Here is a 24,304-nt window from a genome sequence, read left to right on the forward strand (position 1 = left end):
AGAACAGAAGCAATGTGTCATGTCCTATGAGTGCCTGGAAATAATTTCTCAATGGCCCTGGTGGATGGGGATTACTAACAGGAAAATCTAGAGCAGGACTGACAAAGAAGTAAAGTGATCAAATAGGGGTGGCTCTCTTTAATAAAAAAACAAACAAAAAAACCCCCTCCTGCCCAACCCTTATTGGGTTATATATTTCAGTCCCGGAGTGCTCCCCCACTGTAGTTAAGGAGTCTCTTGCTTCTTTCACTGTAAATCGGACAAAAGTATCAGTTTACAGCAGGGGTAGTCGGAATTCAGGTTTATGAGACAGACTCTTTTTTGTGTGTGCTCCAACTCCCCAGGTCCATCAGTGTGGGCCAGGAACAAAATAAAAATAAAAATATCTGGTGGTGGAGCCAGATGTACAATGGGGGTCTTAGGACTGGGGAACATGCTGTTAGACTATTTATTTTGGGTACTACAACTCTCATCATTCCTGGCCATTGGCCATGCTGGCCGAGGCTGATGGGAACTGGAGTCCATCACCAGCCAGAGAGCTTCAGGTTCCCTATCCCTGTCTTATGGCTATTGAGAAGATAGGAATTGTGACATATTTGTAGAACAACAACACAAAAGCATGTTTGATTTGTTTAATTATTTATTGGAATAATTACACTGCATTTATTACAATATATATTTGGCGTATTTGATATAGGCACCCCCCCCCATTTGCACTGGGGTTACCTAGCGGGCCCCCACACTCACTAAGCAAAATCGTGTAAATTGGGGAACGCCCTCTAAAATGCTTCCGAATGTCCATTTCCCCCTGCTCTCCGGCTCTTTCTCCATTGCGCTGTGGGGCTGGCTGGAGAATGCACAGGAAAACGGCAGCTGCTGCAGTGCTACCCCACACATCAGCTGCTAGGTGGTTTGCAAATTATTTTTTATAAGTCCTCGTGAAAATACATCAGCATCATAGTGCACATTTCTTTGAATAGATTTTTTTTTTTTTTGGGTATGCAATTTTGCCTAAGATGCCCACTTTTGCAAAGCTAGTATCATGCATGCTTGTGCGTCATTTTCACAAATATATGCATTTATATGGACGGCTTCCTCATATATATGGATTATTGGCTGGAGAACTGCATTGCCAAATTTGGGGAACTGCAAATTTCAAAGGAGGGCTTTGCTTTCGTTCATGCATGGTTTCTGAAATTAGCTAAGTTGGCCCTTAAATGTCAGCCGAAATGGATTTCTCCTCTAGTCTTATGCATGACACAGCATTACCTGGGATTTGGCCACCAGCCAGAGTTTCTATGCTTGAAGAAGGGGGTCCTGGTTGAAGAAAGGTGGGCTCACATGTCCCAATCCCCTCCCACCAAGAGCTCTGCATTGTGTCTCAACTCATAGCAGTTCCGACCATGTTGCAATTGATGCATGTGGGTGGGTGGGTGGGGACGGGACAGAACACGCTCCACAAAAATAGAGCAGACGATCTCTGTGGAGGAAGTTCTATATTGAGAAGAAGCAAATGAAAGTTCACAGTTAGAAAGCTTTCCTTAAAGTACAACTTCTGAGTAGGCCTGCTGAAGAGGAGAAACTGAACAGCAATCTTGTACAGTGGTACCTCAGGTTAAGTACTTAATTCATTCCGGAGGCCCGTACTTAACCTGAAACTGTTCTTAACCTGAAGCACCACTTTAGCCAATGGGGCCTCCCACTGCTGCCACACCACCGGAACACGATTTCTGTTCTCATCCTGAAGCAAAGTTCTTAACCTGAAGCACTATTTCTGGGTTAGCGGAGTCTTTAACCTGAAGCGTATGTAACCTGAAGCGTATGTAACCCGAGGTACTACTGTACGTAGAAGCTCAAAAGAGCAGCACAGAGAAGGAAGACTATTTGTAGGTTCCAGGGCCGGGATTTTTGAGGTCACTGTAAATATCCACCCCACGGACTTGGAGCTCCTGTAAGGTAAAAAAGAAGCAGAGTGTCAAGGCATATCTTCATTATTTGGCTGGCTGAATAGTCATTTCTTCTCCTTTGTCAGCAGTGCAGCAGCCGGGACAGGGGTGTCTATTATAGGGGGTGGAAGGGGCTTTGGTCCTCTGTCTGAATGAATCTTCTTTTTGATAATTTGCTACTAAGAATGGAGAGTAAGGGGACTTGACTTTACAGTGGGCAGGAGACCTGGCCACCGTCTGCACACCCTATGGGATACATAAAGGTAAAGGTAAAGGTACCCCTGCCCGTACTGGCCAGTCTTGCCAGACTCTAGGGTTGTGCGCTCATCTCACTCTATAGGCCGGGAGCCAGCGCTGTCCGCAGACACTTCCGGGTCATGTGGCCAGCGTGACAAGCTGCATCTGGCGAGCCAGCGCAGCACACGGAGCGCCGTTTACCTTCCCGCTGGTAAGCGGTCCCTATTTATCTACTTGCACCCGGAGGTGCTTTCGAACTGCTAGGTTGGCAGGCGCTGGGACCGAACGACGGGAGCGCACCCCGCCGTGGGGATTTGAACCGCCGACCATGCGATCGGCAAGTCCTAGGCGCTGAGGTTTTACCCACAGCGCCACCTGCGTCCCCTAAATGTATGGGATACATACATACATATAAATTAGTACATGGAAATTTTATACCTGACTGTGACTTCCCTTCTGGACATGCATTTCCTCATTTTTTGGGCAACGAATTGGAGGCAACCCTGACCGCTATGTGCATATGCATGCTCCGTTTTGATTTTCTGCCCTGGCACTATAATTTATTAATTAAATAAATTTCATAAAGTCTATATACTGCTGGACGGCAAAAACAAAACAAAACAAAAACCTCAAAATGGTTTACAAAAAATAGCAAAATTATCAATAAAAATGTTTTTTTTTTAAAGCTATTGAAAATAGGGAAAAAATTATAAACAGCAATAAACTAAAAACAGATTAACACGCACACCAGTATTCAACCTATCAGGGTATAATGCCATGGTTTGGTTTCCCATTGTGGCAATGATTCAGGGCTCATCGTCATGGCAACCGCTTGGCTCATCACAACAGGCCTGCTCAGTAGGCCTCAGGGTCGAAGTAAGGAATCACATGGTCATACTCACCTCATATGGGGACTCATGCGGAGGGTTCTTTAGGTCTCCTAAGAAGAAGAAAAATAAGTGTTTGCATGTGGGAGAGAAACAGTTCTGTTTATTATTCCATCTGTGTAGATCAGGTGCTGCTAACCCGTCACCCTCTGTATGTTTTGGATGAAATAGCTGGAGGATGACAGGCTGACATAGATGCTATTTTTCAAGCATAAACGAGACTCTGGTATTTGAGAGTTATATCAACATTTGTCAGCTACGTGCCTGAGGGCTTATCCACACTTCCTTTTGTTCTGCTGCTTCCCGCCCCCCCCCCCCGGGAAAACCGCTCTTTAGCGCTCAATCAGAGCAAACTCCAATTGGGTATTCTGCATAATGCTGTTTGTTCTGATTTAAAGCTAAAGAGTAGGTTTTCCCTGGGAAAGGAGCCAGGCTTTCTAGCCGTGGGACAAGCAGAACTGTGAACGAGCCCTTAGTGTGAGCCATTCCTCTCAGATATTTGCCCAGCACACCCCCTAAGGCGAAACAAGATACAGTATTGAAAGATTCACTGGAAGGGCCATTTTTTTAAAAAAAGTTGCTAAGGGGGATCACCTCAACTTTCATCAGATATGCAAGTGGTCCTGAGGTAAATAACCTCTTCCCTTCATGGAAGGCTAGGCACCTCTCCCCTCTCATGAATGCTAGGCACCTTATAATGAAAACCCCTAGTTCACCCAGTGGGGGGATTTTCGTTGAGACTATGGTGAGAGAGAAAGCATGACTTCAGTGGCCGCTCCCTTCTGCTCCTCCGCCTTCCATGAAGGGAAGAAGGGGTGAGGCAGCCTCTTGCCGGTGGCAGCGCTAGGAGGAGGCAGAGAAGGAGCCATGTGACCACAGTGTCTGCCTCCTCCCGATGTCCTGACGTTAGGTGCGCAACGTTGGGATGTTGCACATGTGTGATGCAGTGGCATAGCGTGGGTTGTCAGCACCCGGGGCAAGTAATTTGCGCCCCCTAACCCGTGGATTTGCGCCCCCTAACCTGTGGATTTGCGCCCGGTGCGCCCGGCCTCCCCTGCACCCCCCACGCTACGCCACTGGTGTGATGTCACAAATGAAATCACCCTCACAAGCCGGTGCCTCTGAACTAGCATGACAATATCCTAGCTAAAACTTGCTTCAGTGTCCTACAAATACCTGGTCAAGAATAACTAGGATCGCTCTGAAGTTTCTAACCCTCCCCTGCCAGAGTCATGTTCCTCAAAGGCAAATAGAGAGGCAAAAAAGCCTGAGCAGGTGGTTGCTGAGGTTACGTTGTCCTCCCTGCTCAAGGGAGGAAGGGTGTAATGCTGGTTAAAGTTTGTGGTTAAAAGGGTTCAGTTAAAACCTCCGGCTGCAAGCTGAGAAGGCCAAATTAGAAGCTAGGCAGAGTTCTGCAAGTCTTTTCCTTGGCTTTATAAAAGGAAACCGACACTTTTACATGTCACAGCCAGCTAAGCCCTTCTCCAGGATGCTCCATTCCATCCTCCCTTTTCCATTCCCCCCCGTTCCAATTAACACGTAACATCCTGTGGCTACTGAGCGTGCTCAGTCTGCATTAGTCTGTTTCCTCTTCCATTGCAATTTATTGTCTGCTTGTTTACTTGCTTGTGTCTGCAAACCTCTGGTTCTCACAAACTCGCTGTGGTCCTGTTTTGACTCCAGCCACAGAGGTGCTCTTGGGGAGCACGACTCCAGCAGTCACTTCAAGCACAGAGTTTCTGGGGCACCGGAGCAGCTCTGCCACTATTACTCCAATGGAAGATGAGAGGCGGGGAAGGGCACTGGATTTTGGCATTACACGGAGCACCACTGAAATATGAGACACCAAGTTCTGCCACTCACCACGTCCATTTGCTCTTAAAGGGAGTTATGGAAAGTAAGCTCAGGAACTGCAAACAGTGGCACAGTTGGAAGGGATTGGTTAGTCCTTTCTTAGCCTGCCATTTGCCTGCTTAGAAAAAGAGAATCACCTTCCCAAACTGCTTTCCCATATCTGTGAGGGAAATATACTTTTTCCACTTGTAGAGAGAAAATAGTTTCTTTGCATCTGTTTATTTCTGTGTTTCCAGCAGAGAGGCACGCAAATTAGCACAAAGGAGAAGTTGGGGAGACAATTTCACTCCACAATCTTTTTTGCAGGTAAGGAGGAGAAATCATTCAACAGTTTCTTGGGAGTGGGTTCATGATTAGCAGTGACATTTGCACAATTCCTTCCTTCCTTCCTTCCTTCCTTCCTTCCTTCCTTCCTTCCTTCCTTCCTTCCTTCCATGACATCAGCAGTAGTAATTATGCTGGCAGCCAGCTTTGCATCCTCCCCAACACATCCTTCTCAATGCCCAAGACCTAATGTCACTCCATGGCATTGTGGGGGACATGAGAATGGTGACTACCACCAAAAAAACCTTCGAATATTTGGAGAAAATTCTGCAAAGTGGCCTCCTTTTTCTTAGGGGGTAGGGTGAGAAAAAGAAGAATCTCAGAGATTTTCTCAATCCTCACAGTATTTTGCAGTTCTCAACCCCAGTATTTCTGCTCAGCTCTAGTTTCTAGTCTTGTACCCATATCCAATCAAGATACACTGAACTTGTATGGCTAGGTGGCTGGGACTCTGCTTTTGGCATAAGCTGTACAGATTTTCCATATATAGGTTCTACACCCAAGTTATGCTAAACTGCAGAGTAGACGAGCAGGGTCAGCAGGAACAATCCCCCACTCCCCGTGCGCATTCAGTGAACACCCATGCAGCAGGTTTATAGGCTTCTTGCCTTGTTCACATCTATGCATGTAGTGTTAACCTCCACCGTTTTTTCAGAAGGGGAACGATCAACCAAGCTCAGGGAACAATAATTGTTAAGTGCAATTCTTTAATTGACATAGAAATGGAAAATGCCTGTATGTGTATTGCTAAGGGTTTTAACAATAGGAAATTCTATTTGAGTATGCTAAAACAAAGTTTTGAGCTTCTAGATGGGCTAAATGTTGATGTTCGCTGCTCTTTCACATGAGTGTTTAACCTTAGATCATGTGATTAAGGTATTTGGTTGCAAATTTGCCATTTTGAAGGGAGTTGCCTTTGGTCTTCTGTTCCCGGACACAGTAGGAAAAAGATGTGAAAATGAGTCTCTCTGGAAGATAATACAGCTCCAGGCTAACAGAGACTGTAAGGAGAGAAATACATTTGATTCTAGGTTTGTTTAGAGTTATTATATTTCTAAGAAGATGCTGAGCCTATGCTTGGACAAGTATATGTCTTAGGGAACTATCTCGATGCATTATTGATTTTTTTTTTTTACCTGTTTTGAATAAGTTCTGGTTAGTAAAGCTTTGAATAATACTTATGGGTGTGGACAATTTTTATTTGAAAATGAGTCATTTTTTATGCATCCATTTGCTTCAAGCTGCACAATATTAATATCTGCAATAAGAATGGCTTTTCTCTCCTTACCAGCTGATTGGCGTTGATGGATGCAGGCAGCCACATAGTATACAGCCAATGCAATGAGCAAAGTCAGCAGCAGATCTCCCAGCACCACGCCGGCAATGGTGCCTGGGTTGAGCTGGTAGCAGCTGCCACAGTCTGGGGAGAAACAGCAGTGGAATCGTGAGACACACAGAACAGCAGCCACTAGGGTTTAACCCCCCCCCCAAACTTCTCGACTGGGGACATTGTGAAAGGCAGGATTTAATATTATGAGAAAAAATATTAAAACTCTGGAGGGCTGCAGCTTCCCTGTCCCCACAATTGGGCAACTGTCAGCACTTGTAGGATACAACCACCTGACAAGGCTGGGTGTCTCGATAGTGAGAGACTGAAAGTAGAAACTGAAGTGTTTCACAAGGGGCTGTGAGTGGTGCAAGAATCTGGAGGAACCACAGCCAAGGAATTGAAACCTCAAAGAACAGGTGCCCCCTTGCTATATCACTGCTAGGAACTGAACAGCCTAAATAAAAGTTTCTTTATCACAGGCTCCCATATTCTGCTTGCATCATTTATTTAAAACAGTAGCAGCAGTAAATAATATGAAAGAAGGTGTGAAAAGGTTCTTACCTCTCTGGGCTTGGACAGCTCCTACGAAAAGAAAAGGAAGAAAAGAGAGAGGTTTGAGAAAAGAGAGGTTTGGCATGTTTCCCCAGGGCATTCCCACCACCATCTTGAGTCCCATCTGCACTGTATATTTAAAGCCAGTATCATGCCACTTTATAAACAGTTATGGCTTCCCCCAAAGAATCCTGGGAAATCTAGTTTAAGGCTACTGAGAATTATTAGGTGACCCCACAAAATTTGTATTAGAGATGCATCAGTTAAACTGTTTGGAAGCTTTCTTCTTCAAAAATTACAAGCATGAGTTGCAAATAAATAAATAAATAAATAAATAAATAAATAAATAGTGGAAAAGCTGGAATAAGCAAAATTATAGTACTATTGAAAAATGTTTTAGATTACAGGGTCTAATAAAAACCACTATATATACATTCAGTACTTTTTGTGATGGGGTTCACCTGCCCTGAGCAGCAGAAAATTTTGTTCTGGTGCCTGTGATGTGAGTAATGGCACTACATTTTTGACCAAGGGAGGGGAAGCATTGGATACATCTCACATCTGCTGCCTTGCCCCCGCAGTTGAGGGGGTCCTGGGCCATGCAAAGTCAGAATAATGATTGCTTTGCTCATGATCAGTTTCTGTACCCAGAGAATTACTGACAGGCAAAGCAACACTCCACCTCCAGGTGACTAATCTAGGAAGCTGGAATCAAACGGAAGCAGAGATGTGAACTAGACCGCAATGCTGAGGCTTCTTTGAAATTAATCTTTTCCTGTTGATTGGTAAGGGCTCGAAAGCATATCAAAGAACAATCAGATGCTTGACTGGCAGGTGATGAAAAAGGGTCCAGAATAAAAAGTCCACCTCATGGTAGGGAAATCAACACCCATCTCTAAGCCTCCTGCAGTCAGCTGGTGCTGTTGAATCCATCTGGTGGAAACTGAGGGTGAAAACTGCATGTTATGTATAGTTCCGCAATTCTTTTTTGGGATAGGCTCTTATTTTTTTTAACCAATGCAGCTGCTGATGTTGCCATTTGAAGTAGAAAACCAGCAGGGGTTCCTTAATTCTCTCACTTCACATAATTTTTCTACCAAAAATTGCCCCTCCAAGGTGTTTTCGTCTTCTTTGGAGAACTTTCCCCAGGGGCAGGAAAAACAGGGGGGAGGGGGATAATTGCATAAGGGGAAAGGGTCCAGAAGCCCCGTTCCCCTATTCTGGCCTTCCACTTCTAACTGCAGCTTCATCAACTTCCTTGAGCTAAAAAAAGAAAAAGGTCTCCAAAAGCAATCACCAAACTATCTAGAGACGAGACAGGGAACTTTTAATTGGCTCCCAATTCAGCCAAGTATAAAGAGATCAGTCTTCTAAGCTGTTCCAGTTTTCTTCTTTCTTTCTTTCAGACTTCACAACCCTATGGATCATAAACGTACAAATAACAGGAAAGGCCATAATCTCAGTTACCTTTCTAAGAGTCCTGTGCGTCTTTCTCCCCATGAGTTTGTGCAAGTATGAGTGTGCATGTGCACGCGTGAATGCATATTAATGTGCCTGTAGATCAGCATTGGGGGGCATGTACATGTGTTTGTGCGTGTGTTAATATGTGTGAGAGTGTGGTTGGCTCCAGCCACATCTGCCGGCATAACCATGTGCCTTAATGTATCTGTGGATGAACATGTCCCTTCCATCTCTTCAAGTCTGTCTATAAACAGGATAACTATCTGAAAGTTACGTTTCACCCTTACTAGTTCTGCCTTATCTATTCTCGCTGGTAGCACTTTCCGAGGTCTCAGGTGGATCTCCTCTTTAGCCTTTCGAGATTCTTTGGCTAGGCTGCAGACTTAAAACCTGATGGATTCACTTGGTACATGCCCATGTTGAAACTGCCTGTACATCTCTCCTCTGAACGGCAGCCCCAACAGTAAAACAAGCCAATTCCTAATCCAGGGGTGGGGAACCTGGATATTGCTGGACTCCCATTCCCATCACCCTCAGTCAACACGGTCGACTGTCAGGGGTGATGGGAGCTGCAGTCCAGAAACATCTCCCCAGGTCCCCAGATTCCCCACCCTGACTTAATTCATAGGACCAGTGTTGCAACTAGGCAGTTGTAGACTTTGAACTTAACAGTCAAGCACATTACCTTACTTACTTGGAAATGTGATAAGACAGCCCTGCTGCTTTCCCCCTTCCAACTCATTCTGTAGAGTGGGACCCTTGACATCCTGCCCTAAGACCACTGACCTATAGATTAGGTCAGGCTCCTGATTTTGAGCCCCACAGCAGTCAGCGTCCCTGAATCACAAGTATCGTTGTGTGTCCTATAGGTGGGATGATCTGTGCATGAGAGTTCACATATCATAGGGGAGGGGAAACTTTCTCAACCTAAGGGCCACATTTCCTTCTTGGCAACCTTCCAGGAGCCACATGCCCTGAGTGGGCAGGGCCAGAGGGGAAAAATGGGTGGAGCAACCAACATTAATTTTACTTTAATACAGTATGCTAATTTCTACATGGATGAACATATGTCTCTCTATCCTTCATCTAGATTTGCCAGGGGCATTGTCAAAGTTGAAAGACACATTCCATCCAGGTGAAAACAACCACGGAGGGCACATTGTGGCATGCTGACTGGCATGCTGACCATTTAACAACAGCATCAGCAACAACAACATCAGAGTCTCTTCTCCCACTGTCTGGTAACTTGTAAACAGAGGGGGAGCAGGGAGGAGAGTGGCGTAGTGAGCAGTATGGGGCATTGGTGAGGGGATGCCCAGCATGGATGCAGCACTAATCCACATGGATTATGCATGTTTTTATGCATCTCAAAGAAAGTTTAGGTCCCTCTCATCACTTTTCTTACATATTGCCTAGGGAGCCCTTGCAGAGTAAGGCACCAATGTTTTATGTATTGATTTATGCAATGCTCAGGGTGTCTAGGGAGTAAGGCTGCAATTCTAGGCGATGGGATGAGGAATCTGTAGCCCTCCAGAAGTTATTGGACTCCAGCTCTCATCCTCCCCGGTCTTTAGTCATGCTGGTGGAGGCTAATGGGAGTCGTAGTCCAACACCTGGAGGGCTACAGGTTCACCACTTGGTCTACAGCTCCCCCGCTCCCCTGGTAAGATCATTAAATCCAGAGTGAAAAATCACTGAGCAACAGATGAGAATGGTGAGAATGAATGCTAGAACATGTAGCTCTGTAGTCGAACTGATTGATGGTGCACTGAGGACAGACAAAAGGAAGCCTTCTTCAGGGGACACTTATTGGATTGAGGCACTGGAGCTGGGAGAGTGGGTTTTAAGCCTTTTCTCCACGCCATTCCCCTGATCTAATTTGCTCCTGCCACACAGAGGAAGCTGCTTTATAGTGAGCCTGATAAGTTGGCTTATCTAGTTTAGAATTTTCTGTTACACAGATGGGCAATGGAGCACCAAGGTTTCAGATGGAGGTCTTTCCGAGCCCCACCTGGTGATGCCAGTGATTGAACTTGGGACCTTCTGAAAGCAAAGCAGGTGTCCTATTAGCTGAGTGACAAAGCTTCCCCAAGGCAGCTGAAAATATTGCTACAGCAGCAGAAGAAAGACAGGCATAGTAGAAGAACTTGTCTTTTTCCCCTCTTTGGTTCCCCAGCTTGGGTGATAATGAAATTTAGACATGAGAAATGGTGGGGAGAGGTGTGTTAAACAAGCTCTCCTTCACCACAAATGCACTGATCGTGCAAGCTACCAGAAAGTGGTTTTAAAATGGTTGGAGGGGAAACCAGTTTGGGGGAATCTGCTCACAGATCTCACAAGGCATGTTTGTTTTGGCCCTGAATGGCTTGTCACTTTCAGGAGATGGGCCCTTCAGAAGAGAGATAACACCACAAGATCAGCCTGGGCTCATGACAACGGTGACACTTAAAAACAAAACCATTATCTTCAGGAAGGACTACTGTATCTGACAGGAAGAGTTGTTCGACAGTGGAACACACTTGCAAGAGAAGTGGTGGACTCCCCTCCCTTGGAGGATTTTAAGCAGAGGTTGGAATGGCCACCTGTCATGTATGAGATTCCTGCATTGCAGAGGTTTGTACTAGATGACCCTCAGGGTGCCTTCCAGCTCTAGAATTCTGTGATTCTGTCTAAGGCTGTCGACTATCAGGTGCTGCAGAGAAACACAGATCTGTTTCAGATAATTCCAGAGACATCTGGCTGGTCACTGCTGGAGACAGAATACTGGGTATCATGGAATGATGCAGCACAATCCAACCTATGTTTACTTTAAAGTCTGCTTCACCGCTTTAAGTGGGGCTTACTCCCAGGACCCATAGCTTGCTCACCTTAGACTGATCCAGCAAGGCAAGAGGCTTGTTCACACATTACACTGAACACAGCTACAAGCTGGTCTGACACATATAAAAGCATTTGGGTGAAATCATTTACACTTGTTGACTTGTACCGCTCAAATCTTCTGCACACAAGTGTATAGGCTCTGCACTCACTGAACATTACAAGTAAAAAACTGTACACTTCTGGTATGGGGTAGAGTGGTACGCTAATTGTATTTGGGTTGACCTTAGATTTGGCCGGATTGGGTTGATGCAATCCCAGATTGCCCTGAGTTGGATAGGGTCAACCCTGAGCAATTGGGGGCTTTGTAAATGTGAGGACATTCTGGCAGCAGTGAGAGCAAGGAGAAGGAGATGTGCAGGAAGCCTGTGTTATCTCCTCCTCCCATAGCTCCCCACTGCATGTGGGTGGAAGGGGGGTGAAGAAGAAGAGGCATTGCTTTGTCTCCCTCCTTCCTGACCACATGGCTGTGCAAGGCCCTCAATAGATTTTCTTCTGAGATCCACTCAGTCCCTGATCATCCTGGGTCAGATCAGGGCCATTCCAAAGCTCCAGATCAGGCCTCAGATTTAATCTGGTGTGTGTGTGAGAGAGAGCGCAGCCCTGTTGAAGGCACCTAATATCTTACGTAGGATTGGTGCCATCCTCTGGCATTGATGGCCACAACACCCAGCTGGTACTGCTGGAATGCTTCTATCAAAGTCAGGGAAAGATCATTTCTAGAGTTCCCTCCTCTCTCACAAGATGGAAAGGGATAGAAAGAGAGATAGCAGACAAAGGCTGCAGTCCTAACCTGCCTACTCCTACCCCAGTGTGGGGTTAGGATAGAGTACAGGTGCTTCTCCACTCAAACTAACAAGATATGTGTCCTATGGTGAGTTTTTTTTTGTATTGGAAGGGAAGGTGTGGGGAGGTCTGGCTGCTTTAGAAACTGTCATACTGATGTAAGCATTTTAAAATTTTAAGTGTGCAAGCATGTGTGCGCATACACACATGTCAGTTCTCCTTTCTCTGTATTACCGGAAATGGGTGTTCAAGAGTTACACACACCAGCTAATGACTCATATACACCATGCTTGCTGGACCTGACTTGGTCTGCTTCTAACAAACAGATGTCATATCTTTATTTTCTAATAGTACCTGAGTACAGAACAGCAGTTTTATTGCCTGGTTTTACCCACCAATATCCTAGACAGGACTAGGATAGATGGTGTCCTTGCCCCCATTTGGAGTTTGAAACAGTGCCTTGTGCATTTTGCCTCTGTAGATGTTACCAAGGGGATAGAGAACATTTAATTTATTCCCTTATGATGCAGTTTCCTAGTCAATCCTTAGGGACCCCCTTTTTTTGAGTCTCCAAGCAGGTCTAACATATTCATAAGAGGCAGATTTAGGGGAGCACAACCAGTTTGCCTGCACTGGGAGCTGAGAGGGTGTTGCAGGAGGACCACCAATGGAAGGTGAGAGGTTGGGAAGGGCACTGGCTCAAACCGGGCGCTGCTGAAATGTTAAAGCTGCATCCACACCAGCTGAAGGAGAACTATGCTTAAGCGAAACCTTCCTGCAAGAACAGAATGTTTGAAAGCCTCAGCCCTGTTGAAAGTAAGAGGTAGTGGCCACAGATGGACTAATTTTCCCACCCTGGGCGAATGAAGGGGAAAACAGAAACTCTCACAGAAGAACATAACCACCACTGCCCTCCAGATGTTATCTGACTACAACTCCCATCGTCCCAACCATTGTCCATACTGCCTGGGGCTGATGGGTGTTGGGAGTCCAAAAATACCTGGAGATTGCCATGTTGGCTGCCCCTGGGTTAGAGGCTGGCTGCTCAGCTTCCTGCACTGCCAGCCCCAAAACATTCTCCAATCTACAGCACCGAGACTCAGGCTGCATACACGAAATATATACGCACATTGGAATCACACCTTTTCCCTCAAAGAATTCTGGGCACTGCAGTTTGCCCCTCACAGAATTACAAATCCCAGCAACCCTTAACAAACTACAGTTCCCAGAATTCTTTGAGAGTGGAAATGTGCTTTGAATGTGATTTAAAAGGATAGTGTCTATGTCACCTCAGACCTGGCGATGCAATGTATTTAAGGTTACTGCTCAGGTTGGGCTCCTGCCCTGTTCACCCTCTTCCCACAATCACTTTTCTCTCTGCTAAGGGAGAAGATAAGCCAAGCCGCTGGCACCCTGGAGAGTCCTTGTGGGCCCTCTCTTTGAGCATAGTAACAAGGCATGCAATTAAGCTGATGTTTTAAAATGGCAGTTTTTAAACTGAACACAGGAACATAGGAAACTGCCTTATACAGAATCATCTAGCTCAGTTTTGTTGACGGACACTGGAAGCTTAAGGCAAGCTTACTTCCCAGCCCAGCCTTCAGATGCTGAGGATTGAAACTGGGGTATTCTGAATACAAAGCAAATGCTAAAATGTTGAGCTAGGATCCTTCCCCAAGATAAAATGAGAACAAGTACGAAGCTGATTGAGCAACACGGGGAGGTAGAAAAAGAGAAAGAATGGCTGAAACAATTACACAGTCATATTGTTCACGTATGTGACAGTTGCCCCTAAATTTAGGGGAAGAAAATATCCTAGTGAGATTATGGGCACGGGAAGCTGCTAGAAACCGAGAGAAGGCAACAAGTGATGGTCCGATAGAACTACCTGTGAGTTTGTGCGGGGTGTGTGTGGAAGAGGGGAAGATTCAAGTCTAGCTTGTTGTGTTAGTTTGGGACGGACACAACAACCTTTGGGCAAAGGTTGGAGGTGTACTTTAGGGCAATTTGTCCCAAGCTCTGACAAGAAAAACTGTGTAGCCCAAGACAATGCAGAGATGTCGCATTTGTTGAGAGTTGTTTGTTTGGTCAAGGGCTGGTCGTAGCCAAGGAAGAAGAGTCACAGTAGGCAGAGGAGGAATCAGGAAGTTCAGAGGAGGCTGAAGAGATGGGAAGTATTTGATCCAACTCACCCAGCTGTGCCCAAGCCAAGCCCAGAAGAACATGGAGGACAGGGAATCCTGGATGGCCCATGGCGAAACCTCCTAAATTGGGGATTAATCTGACGCTGACGTTTCCCTGGCTGAGGATGATCCGATTCTGGGTTCCCAAGGGTGCGGAAGCCAAACCCCCAGAGACAGCAGTGGTTGTCTCTGGCTGAAGAGCAAGGAAGGAGAACTTGAGATTGCTTCAAGCAGGAAACCTCAGAAAAGGGGAAGGGAGATGTCAGAGGGGCGGGAGTCAGATTGTGGGCCGTGATCTACAATCTAGTCCACAATCAGAATGGAGGGGAAAGAGACCAAAGGACGAGATGTCGCTGCTCACCCACCTCACCAATTCCATCAACTTAAATGGACTTGAAGATGCCTCGGAAACTTCAGCTAGTCCAAAACACATCAGCCAGATTCCTGGCTGGGCTTCTCTGTAGAACTTGTGTAACTCCTGTTTTAAAGCAGCTATGTTGGTTGCCAGTTTGTTTCCAGGCCCAATTCAAGGTGTTCGTATTAGTGTTTGAAGTTCTAAAGCAACCCAGGCCCCAAATATATGAAATACTGTTTCTTTCCTTTCTGGTGTTAAGATCAGCAGAGGTCTTCTTTATAGTTCGGCTGAGGGACTCACCTGCTGCTGAGCGCCTGAAGGGCCTTGCCTGCCTCCTTCCATCTGGGCAGAGAGGGCTCTGTTTTTGTTTTTTAAATTGCTTTTATTTTTTATCTATGCTATTTTAAATTGTAATTGATATTAATGCTATATTCTTAAGGTAAAGGTAAAGGGACCCCTGACCATTAGGTCCAGTTGTGACTGACTCTGGGGTTGCGGCGCTCATCTCGCTTTATTGGCCGAGGGAGCCGGCGTACAGCTTCTGGGTCATGTGGCCCCCATGACTAAGCCGCTTCTGGTGAACCAGAGCAGCGCATGGAAACACCGTATACCTTCCCACCGGAGCAGTACCTGTTTATCTACTTGCACTCTGATGTGCTTTTGAACTGCTAGGTGGGCAGGAGCAGGGACCGAGCAACGGGAGCTCACCCCGTCGCGGGGATTTGAACCTTCTGATCAGCAAGTCCTAGGCTCTGTGGTTTAACCCATAGCACCACCTGCGTCCCTATAGCTGTATTCTTAGTTTTAGATTTTATGATTTATGTGGAAATTGTTTTCCATTTGGTTGTTCACTTTTTGATGTGTTTTATTTATTGCTTATGACTTTTGTTCCGTTGGTAATCATGTAAATCTTGTCATGTTGGAAGCCACCTTGAGCATTGTTTTAACTATGGAAAGGCGGCATACAAATAAAATTATGATAATGATGATGATGATGTCCTCAGAGGTTTGGGGGTGGTGGCCTGAGACAGGCCATTCTCTTTGGCACCTCCTAGGTTACAAATTCCCTCCCCACAGAATTGTATCTGGCACCATTGCATGCTGAAGATGCAACTCTTTCCTTTGCCCTTTGACACCTGAGATATGTGAGGACCCACCAATATCTTTTGGCTGTAATTTAACTGTTTTTAATATTGACTTTTCAATGGCTGTGAGTCCCACCCAGGAACCTGATAGCAAAGGGTGGGTAGTAAATCGAAACAACAACAGCAACTGAATTTTAACACCGATGGGATGTTTTCTACCACACCAGAGAGCAGCAGGCTAGCTAGGTGGTAGAGCACAGGCCATGTGGCACACACAAGACTGTCCCCAATATCTTGCTGTCACTCTGGGGGGCCCACCAACTATTGCCTGATGTCAGTGAGAGTTTAATCCCATGTAAATGAGTCAAAAATTGCTGCCTAATTGTTTTGCTAATGTATAACTATTATCCGTCTTTATTAATGCATTTAGAATTTTGTTAAGACAATTGCTGTGCTTGCTGCTTGTTAAATCCATTGTGTCTGTTTCAAGCAGGGGTGTGGACCTGTGGCCCTCCAAATGTTGTCGCACTCCAACTCCCATCAGGCCCAGCCAGCATGATCAATGGTCAGGGATGAAGGGAGTTGGAGTCCACCAACATCTGAAGGGCCACAGGTTCTCACCCCTTATTTAAACCATGTAGAAAGGACATGCTGTTTCTTCCTGGTGTAATCCTGGCTCACATGTAGCCCTTGAGTGGTGTCCTTCGCGTTATTTCCAAAGAAGAGTTTAAAGAATTGTACCGACAAAAAAGGGAGCATTGGACACTTTGTGTAACTATACACCCTAGTCCAGTGATGGCCAAACTTGGCCCTCCAGCTGTTTTGGGACTACAACTCCCATCATCCCTAGCTGACAGGAACAGTGGTCACTGCCCTAGTCCTTTCAAAATGTTATTTTTTTCGTATGCTCTTTATCTTTCCTATTATGAGCTAATTTCATTTGAATTATGACACACCTGTTCTAATGGTACTCTTAAGTCAAATGTCACATGGCCTTCATTTGGTTTTTTGATTTTTTCCCCTGTTCTGGATATATTTGACATCCAACACATTTACAAAAAGCACATATTTATTTATTTATTTATTTATTTATTTAGTAGCATTGGGACTGCCTTTTGCTACCAGGGATGAGCTTCCACTAAAGAAACTAACCAGCCAACGAAAACTGGATTAAAATGTTCCACTAGAGGTTTCTTGCAGAACATTTTAATCCAGTTTTTGTTGGCTGGTTAGTTTTGTAATTGTGATGCATTATCTTGTATAGTTTTTGTTTAAAACTGGAACTAATTTTGAAGGAAGATTCACAAGGCCTGTTTCCTAACTCAAATGCCCTTGCCACAATTCAAATGTATTTATTCTCCTCAATCAAGGCACTTCTAGACGGTCATTATTTTCAGGTGGGATACAATCTCTGGCAAATTCAGGCTGCACAATAATTGTTGGTTGGGAGGTGTTGTGCAACAAACCCACTTCCCCAAACGATTGAATTTTTATGTGATAATGAGAGTGGGGGAAGGACGAGATGCGAGATGAGTGGAAATTGTGAGATAACACTCGCTTGGAAGCAACTGCCACCTAAATTCCCTGCAAACAAATGAGAAATAATACTCATTAAATAGACAAATCAGGATGAATCTTCAGTAAACTGGGCATCTGGAAACACCCTCAGTTTTTTCCTCATCATTATCAGGGATTGATTAATAATTTTTGAGATTTAAGTGTTTTTTTTAAAATAATAATAATAAAAGTTGCAAAATTTAGCAAGTTAATATGTCACAACCTTCCTCTTAAATTCCTCAACAAGAGTTAACATTTTCATTCATTAATATCCCTCAGAATGTAAATATCAGAAGCCAAAATGTTAAACTTGTAGTCAGATTTAAATTCTGCAATGTCGTAATGGGGACCTTAACTGTTTTATTGGTCTTCCAACTGTAGGTGGCACTGTGTCCGAACTGTGCCAGTCAGCAAAGCTGCTATTCTAGACAGATCTTAGCAATAAAGCTGTTCAGTAATGCCTGCATTTTGGCCTGGCCTTTTCTCAGAAATAACTTGACATGGTATCAGACGTCTAAGCCTGATACCAGGGATGGGGGACCTTTTTTTCCAGCTCAAGGGCCACATTATCTTCTAAGCAACCTTCCAGGGGCCACATGCCATGGTGTTTAGGCCCAGAAGTAAAAGTGGGTGGAACAAAAATGTTAAGTGTCTCACACATCCCTATCTGTTATCCATTCAGGCGACAAAGGCAATATTCCAGCTGCGAATGGAGTGTTACAAAGCAGGGCCCATGAGGGGCTTGGCCTGAAGAGAATATTGTGATTGCAGAGGGGGGTGGCCTGGGGAGAGTCCTGAGGGCCTGATTGAAAGCTCTGGAGGGCCACATTGAGAGCCCTGAGGGCTAGATAGAGAAGTCTGCACGGCCACATTGACCTCCCCACTCTGAGCCTGCCATCCCTACCTTAAACCTTTTATAAGAAGAAGAAGAAGAAGAGAAGAGTTTGGATTTGATATCCTGCCTTTCACTCCCCTTCAGGAGTCTCAAAGCGGCTAACATTCTCCTTTCCCTTCCTCCCCCACAACAAACACTCTGTGAGGTGAGTGGGGCTGAGAGACTTCAGAGAAGTGTGACTGGCCCAAGGTCACCCAGCAGCTGCATGTGGAGGAGCGGAGACGCGAACCCGGTTCCCCAGATTATGAGACTACTGCTCTTAACCACTACACCACACTGGCTCTCTTATAAGTTGCTTGTCATGGCGTAGTGGACAGACTGGAAGGAAATATTTCGTCATTTCTGCACAGTGACAAAGCTCCACAAGGAAGGGAAGTTTCCCCATCATGCCATGTGGAAAGGAAGCTTCACATCCTCCACCCTTGCCGTTAATGTGAGAGATAGATGAGGTACAGTGGTACCTCGGGTTACATACACTTCAGGTTACAGACTCCCCTAACCCAGAAATAGTACCTCGGGTTAAGAACTTTGCTTCAGGATGAGAACAGAAATCATGCTCCGGCGGCGCGGCAGCAGCGGGAAGCCCCATTAGCTACAGTGGTGCTTCAGGTTAAGAACAGTTTCAGGTTAAGAACGGACCTCCGGAACGAATTAAGTACTTAACCTGAGGTACCACTGCACCTTATTTTAAGGAATGTAAAGGGAAAAAAATCCGGGGTGAGAGACTACTCAACAGCCCAGCTCATCGGGGTGCAAGTCCCCCACAGGTCTATGCAATCAGTAAAAGAAGGAAGTTCCATCCAAGTAATTTGGAGCAAAACAGCAGTCAGTAGACCATGATCTTTAGTGTTGCGCAACAGGTCCCCACAGGAGTAAGAAGCCTGAGCATTGGGCGACATCCTCTTTTAAAACTTCCCTCTTTCCCCCAGAATAGACTTTGAGCAGCATCATTGATACATCATCACTACATCACTAGGATGTCACAAATGGGGAGGGGTATGCACGGGTTACACAAGTTCAACATTAGGTCACTTTATCAGACACCTTTCCCAACACCTCTTAAGTACCCATCACTGAAAGAACAATAAAACTCTTTACATATCCTTGCCTTGAGATGGGCTTTCAGAACACCTGACTTGCTAAACTGCCTCTGTGGATATCTATTGCTGCCCCCTTGGTCACTCCCTGGGTGGGGCGCCAAGTATGTGCTTTCAAGGTTGGGGAATTATGGCGGGATGCCCTGTTCCTGCTGACTACGTGACTTCCTGCTTCTTGGTTCATGAAGGGAGTTGGAGCCCCAATTCACCTTTCTTTAAGGGTTAAAATGGCGTTGGAATGAGGAGAGTCGGTTAAAGTATGGATTTTCTACGAATTTATAAAGCTCTGTATTTTCCCTGACCTGTCAAGTCGAAAGGATACATTTAGGCATAATATTTGTAACCTTGTAAATATGTGCCCCCCATCATTTCTATAACAGGAATAATGATAATAATGTTATTACAGTGGACACTCGGGTTGCGAACGTGATCCGTGCGGGAGGCACATTCGCAACACTCAGCATCCGCAACCCTCAGCGCCGCGTCTGCGTGGGTTGTGATTTGGTGCTTCTGCACATGTGCAAAGTGCAATTTAGGGCTTCTGCACATGTCCAAGCGCCGAAACCCGGAGGTAACCCGTTCCAGTACTTCCGGGTTTTGGCGCATCTGTAACCTGAAAAAGCGCAACCTGAAGCATCTGTAACCCGAGGTATGACTGTACTTCAGGGTCAAATTCAGGGTGGCTTCTGAATTTGTAACAAGAATTGCCCTGATTTTTTTAAAAAAAATATAGTTCCTTCCCATAGCAAGGCTGCCACCTTCCTTGCCACCATCCCCACCACCGCTGGCATGCAGTGACAGCGTGCTCAATTTGCACCACCTCCCAGAAGCAGTTTGCACCACCTCCCAGACGTAAATGCAAATGGAAGCTGGTGATCTCGTTTGCATTCTTGGAGAGGACTGGTGGACAGGCTGCCACTGCAACGTTCAGGAAGAGGAGAAGGGTGGTGGTGGTGGCAGTTGGCCCCCGTCATGATTCAGCCCCACAAAGCCATCCCCTCACTCTGCTGCTTCTGCCTCGAATCCAGTCTCTAGGAATGGGACAAGATAAATACACTAGCAAGATGGTGACTCCACACTGAGTACAGCCAAGTGCGCTGCAGAGCTCTTTGCCCTGTGCGGAGCAAACATGCATGCAGAGCTTACACCGAGGATGTTTGTGTGACACTTCTCGGCTTCCCTGCTTTCCTTCTCCCTTGCTAAACCGTCAGGGAGATTGATTAGCTGGCCAAACCAGTCCTTGTTTGGAAGCCAACCATTTCAAACAAGGAAAGGGGTTTCTGCTTAACAACAGGCAGCGATAAAAGACTTAAGGGCATCTCAGCTGGAACCATGCAAAATTACTTGCACACTATAACAATGGCTGATGCGGGTGGCGCTGTGGTCTAAACCACAGAGCCTAGGGCTTGCCGATCGGAAGGTTGGCAGTTTGAATCCCTGCGATGGGGTGAGCTCCCATTGCTCGGTCCCTGCTCCTGCCCACTTAGCAGTTCGAACGCACGTCAAGTGCAAGTAGATAAATAGGTACAGCTCCAGCGGGAAGGTAAACAGCATTTCTGTGCGCTGCTCTGGTTCACCAGAAGCGGCTTAGTCATGCTGGCCACATGACCCGGAAGCTGTCTGTGGACAAACGCCGGCTCCCTCAGCCTATAGAACGAGATGAGTGCGTAACCCCAGAGTCGTCCGCGACTGCACCGAATGTTCAGGGGTACCTTTACCTTTATAACAATGGCTGCTTCTTGAAATGTGTTGCTGTCAAATGTTCGGCTGGGTTTTCCAGCTACTGGACCTCTGCTGCTTTCCAGAGGCATGACTGGCTGTTCTTGGAAACTGATTACAGTGGTACCTCGCAAGACGAATGCCTCGCAAGACAAAAAACTCACAAGACGATAGGGTTTTTTGTTTTTTGAGCTGCTTCGCAAGACGATTTTCCCTATGGGCTTGCTTTGCAAGACGGAAACGTCTTGCAAGTTTGTTTCCTTTTTCTTAACACCCGTTAATACAGTTGCGACTTGACTTCGAGGAGCAACTCATAGAACGCGGTGTGGTAGCCTTTTTTGAGGTTTTTAAAGACTTTGGTGATTTTTGAAGCTTTTCCAAAACTTTCCCGACACCGTGCTTCGCAAGACGAAAAAAATCGCAAGACGACAAAACTCGCGGAACGAATTAATTTCGTCTTGCGAGGCACCACTGTACTGCTGGACTGGATAGAGCTATGCTCTGGTGTAGCAAGGTTGTTGTTGTTCTTTTACTTTCACGGTGAGCATGAGGCCAGTGGAAGGCGGGATCATGCCAACGAAGAACTGAGCTAAACAAGTTTCAACAAGTTGGAGCTGTCATGAGATGCCGCAGTGTGTGTCAAATTACTAATCCGTTGGCAGCTTTTGATTGAACTTCTGTGAGTAAAATAGGAAAATTTGATAAAACTCAAAGTAAGTCAGACAACCTTAGGCAAGTGCACATTTAAAGAATTTAATCAGGGAATGCAATGGGAGGATCGGAGGTCAAGTTAAACTGAATTACAAAACGATATATAAAGCAAGTATCAATTAAGGAATGAAAGATTGTATACTTTTATTTTTGTGTGTGTTTTAACATCAACTGATTGTCTTTCTTATGTTATGCAGTTTTCTTTTATAATTTTTTATTAAGATTTTTCAACAAATTTTAACATATTCCGAAATTCAAATTGCATTTTACATTTTCAATTAATGCCCCCCCCCCCGTGACTTCCCCCAACTTCCCTTTCTGGTTTATAATATATTTATTTTTTCTGTTCATAATTTTGTATACCTTATATACTAAAACTAAAATTATATTCTTAATCTATTCTTGACCTTTCTACCTCATATTTGTGTTTTCTATTTACATTTGTCAAAGTTGACCCACTGACATGTAAACTTATAGAATATTGCTTGGCCCAATCACAGTTTATTGCTTTTCTGTCAAAGTATGTTTAACGAGGGTGATATTCTGATGTAGCTCTCATACTTCCTTGTTTGCTTAGCTGCTCATCCTTGAGCTCTGACAATGATCTCAAGCGATAAAATTATTTAAAGGCTTCTTCAAATAGTTTTAAATAATGAGATTTTGCCCTTGAAGCTGTCATGTTAGATGGCCACACCCACATTTCTTCTGTGTGGGTATGTATGGGTTGGAAAGCTGTGATTGGCTCTCTGTGTTTCTTACAGGCTCCAGTCAGGGCAGAAGAACCCAAGATCTAATAACATGCTCAGAGCTGTCTCCAGGAACTGCACGTAGCTTGCATTCATAGGATGTCAGTGGGGCCAGATTACATCTTCTCTTGCAATCTGCCTTTAATTGGTTTCAGAAGCAAAATGCAATGGATGTGTGCGTCCTCTCAGCCCTGTACTTAGAAACAAGGGTACAGGGGACTAAAATAGGTGTGTTGTCTTGCTCCCTTTCATCAGAGGCTGAGTAATCCTGAGCCAGTTGCAGAATTTTATTAAATTCAGCGGACTTGTTTCACTGCAAAAGTTGCCATATTTCAAAAAGTAAAAACCAGGACACCCTGAAAGTTATGGAGACCCCAACATTGTTGAGCTTCTTTTTTTTAGGAAAACACTGAAATTGTTGAGCTTTTCTTTGGAAAACCCCAAAGGAGGGCATAGGAGAGGCTCAGTGGTTGCAGCTGTCAAAGGATCTTGGGTATCTTTGTACAGTACAGTGGTACTGCAGGTTAAGTACTTAATTCGTTCCAGAGGTCCGTATTTAACCTGAAACTGTTCTTAACCTCAAGCACCACTTTAGCTAATGGGGCCTCCTGCTGCTGCTGCACCGCCAGAGCACAATTTCTGTTCTCATCCTGAAGCAAAGTACTTAACCCAAGGTAATTTTTCTGGGTTAGTGGAGTCTGTAACCTGAAGCGTATGTAACCTGAAGCATATGTAACCTGAGGTACAACTGCAGATGGCAACGTATTGTACCACTGTACAATGAATTGAAGAAATTGTTCCATCTAACATTTGTTAAGAAACCTGAAGCATTTCTGTTAGGGATTGTAGGAAAAGTCTTGCCAAGGAAGGTGAAAAATATCTTTATGTATGCGACAACGGTGGCGAGAGTCCTAATAGCACAAGGATGGAAGAATGAGGGTACCACAACTATAGAACTATGGCAAGAGGAACTGATGGACTATGCAGAATTGGCAAAACTGACACATAAACTACGGGAAAAGGATAACTGTGACTTTTAAGATGAATGGGAACCTTTTACAAAGTACTTAAAGAAGCAACAAAGTGAACTGGACTCCTTGGTAGGCTTTCAATAAACACTCACAACCTTTTTTTTGACAATTATCAGTCAGATAAATTAAGGATTTATACAATTTTGTAACATGCAGAGAATAGCATCTGTAAAGAAACCAGAGATTGGAGCTGAGGGAAGTCAGGGGCGGAGGGGAGGGTGGGTCGTCTTATGGGAGGGGGAAATGGGGGGGGGAATTAAAGATGATATGTTTTAAGATAATATGTTTTGTTCAAATTCCTAATAAAAAATATTTTTTTAAAAAACCATTGTATGTGGAAATATTAGATTCCACTGGGACCCTGTAACTAGAATTCTGTACCCCACTAGGAATGTTATATTTTATGGATGAATGTTAAAGGATCCAGTTGAACCTGTCTTTCTTTCCAGCCATGAGGAAATGCAAATAACACACTTCTGGGATGAGGATAAAGGGAGCCTATATATGGGGATGAAAATAACTCAATTGTGGGATGCACAGCACCATTCTGCAGGTGAGTATATGCTAAATGATGGTCATGCCCTGCATTTCTGGATGATTTGAGGATGACCATTTTAGACAACATGGCAAGGCTGGCAGTAGACGTTTCCATGTTTGATATTGGAATTAGA

At 45.0% G+C, this 24,304-nt stretch overlaps 1 protein-coding gene across 1 annotated transcript; it reads right to left on the minus strand.

Annotated features, from left to right (window-relative positions):
• Positions 1–622: 622 nt before the first annotated feature.
• On the minus strand, positions 623–14,674 carry TYROBP (transmembrane immune signaling adaptor TYROBP). The gene is made up of 5 exons (XM_083512421.1): positions 14,447–14,674; positions 7,140–7,160; positions 6,537–6,668; positions 3,086–3,123; positions 623–1,949 (listed from the first exon to the last, which is right to left on the minus strand). The coding sequence occupies exons 1-5, from the start codon at positions 14,505–14,507 to the stop codon at positions 1,881–1,883; spliced, it is 321 nt and encodes a 106-aa protein (XP_083368547.1). The 5' UTR covers positions 14,508–14,674; the 3' UTR covers positions 623–1,880.
• Between the last annotated feature and the right edge of the window lie 9,630 nt (positions 14,675–24,304).

Source organism: Podarcis liolepis, assembly GCF_965112155.1.
Source record: "Podarcis liolepis genome assembly, chromosome: 7".
Classification (NCBI taxonomy): domain Eukaryota; kingdom Metazoa; phylum Chordata; class Lepidosauria; order Squamata; family Lacertidae; genus Podarcis; species Podarcis liolepis.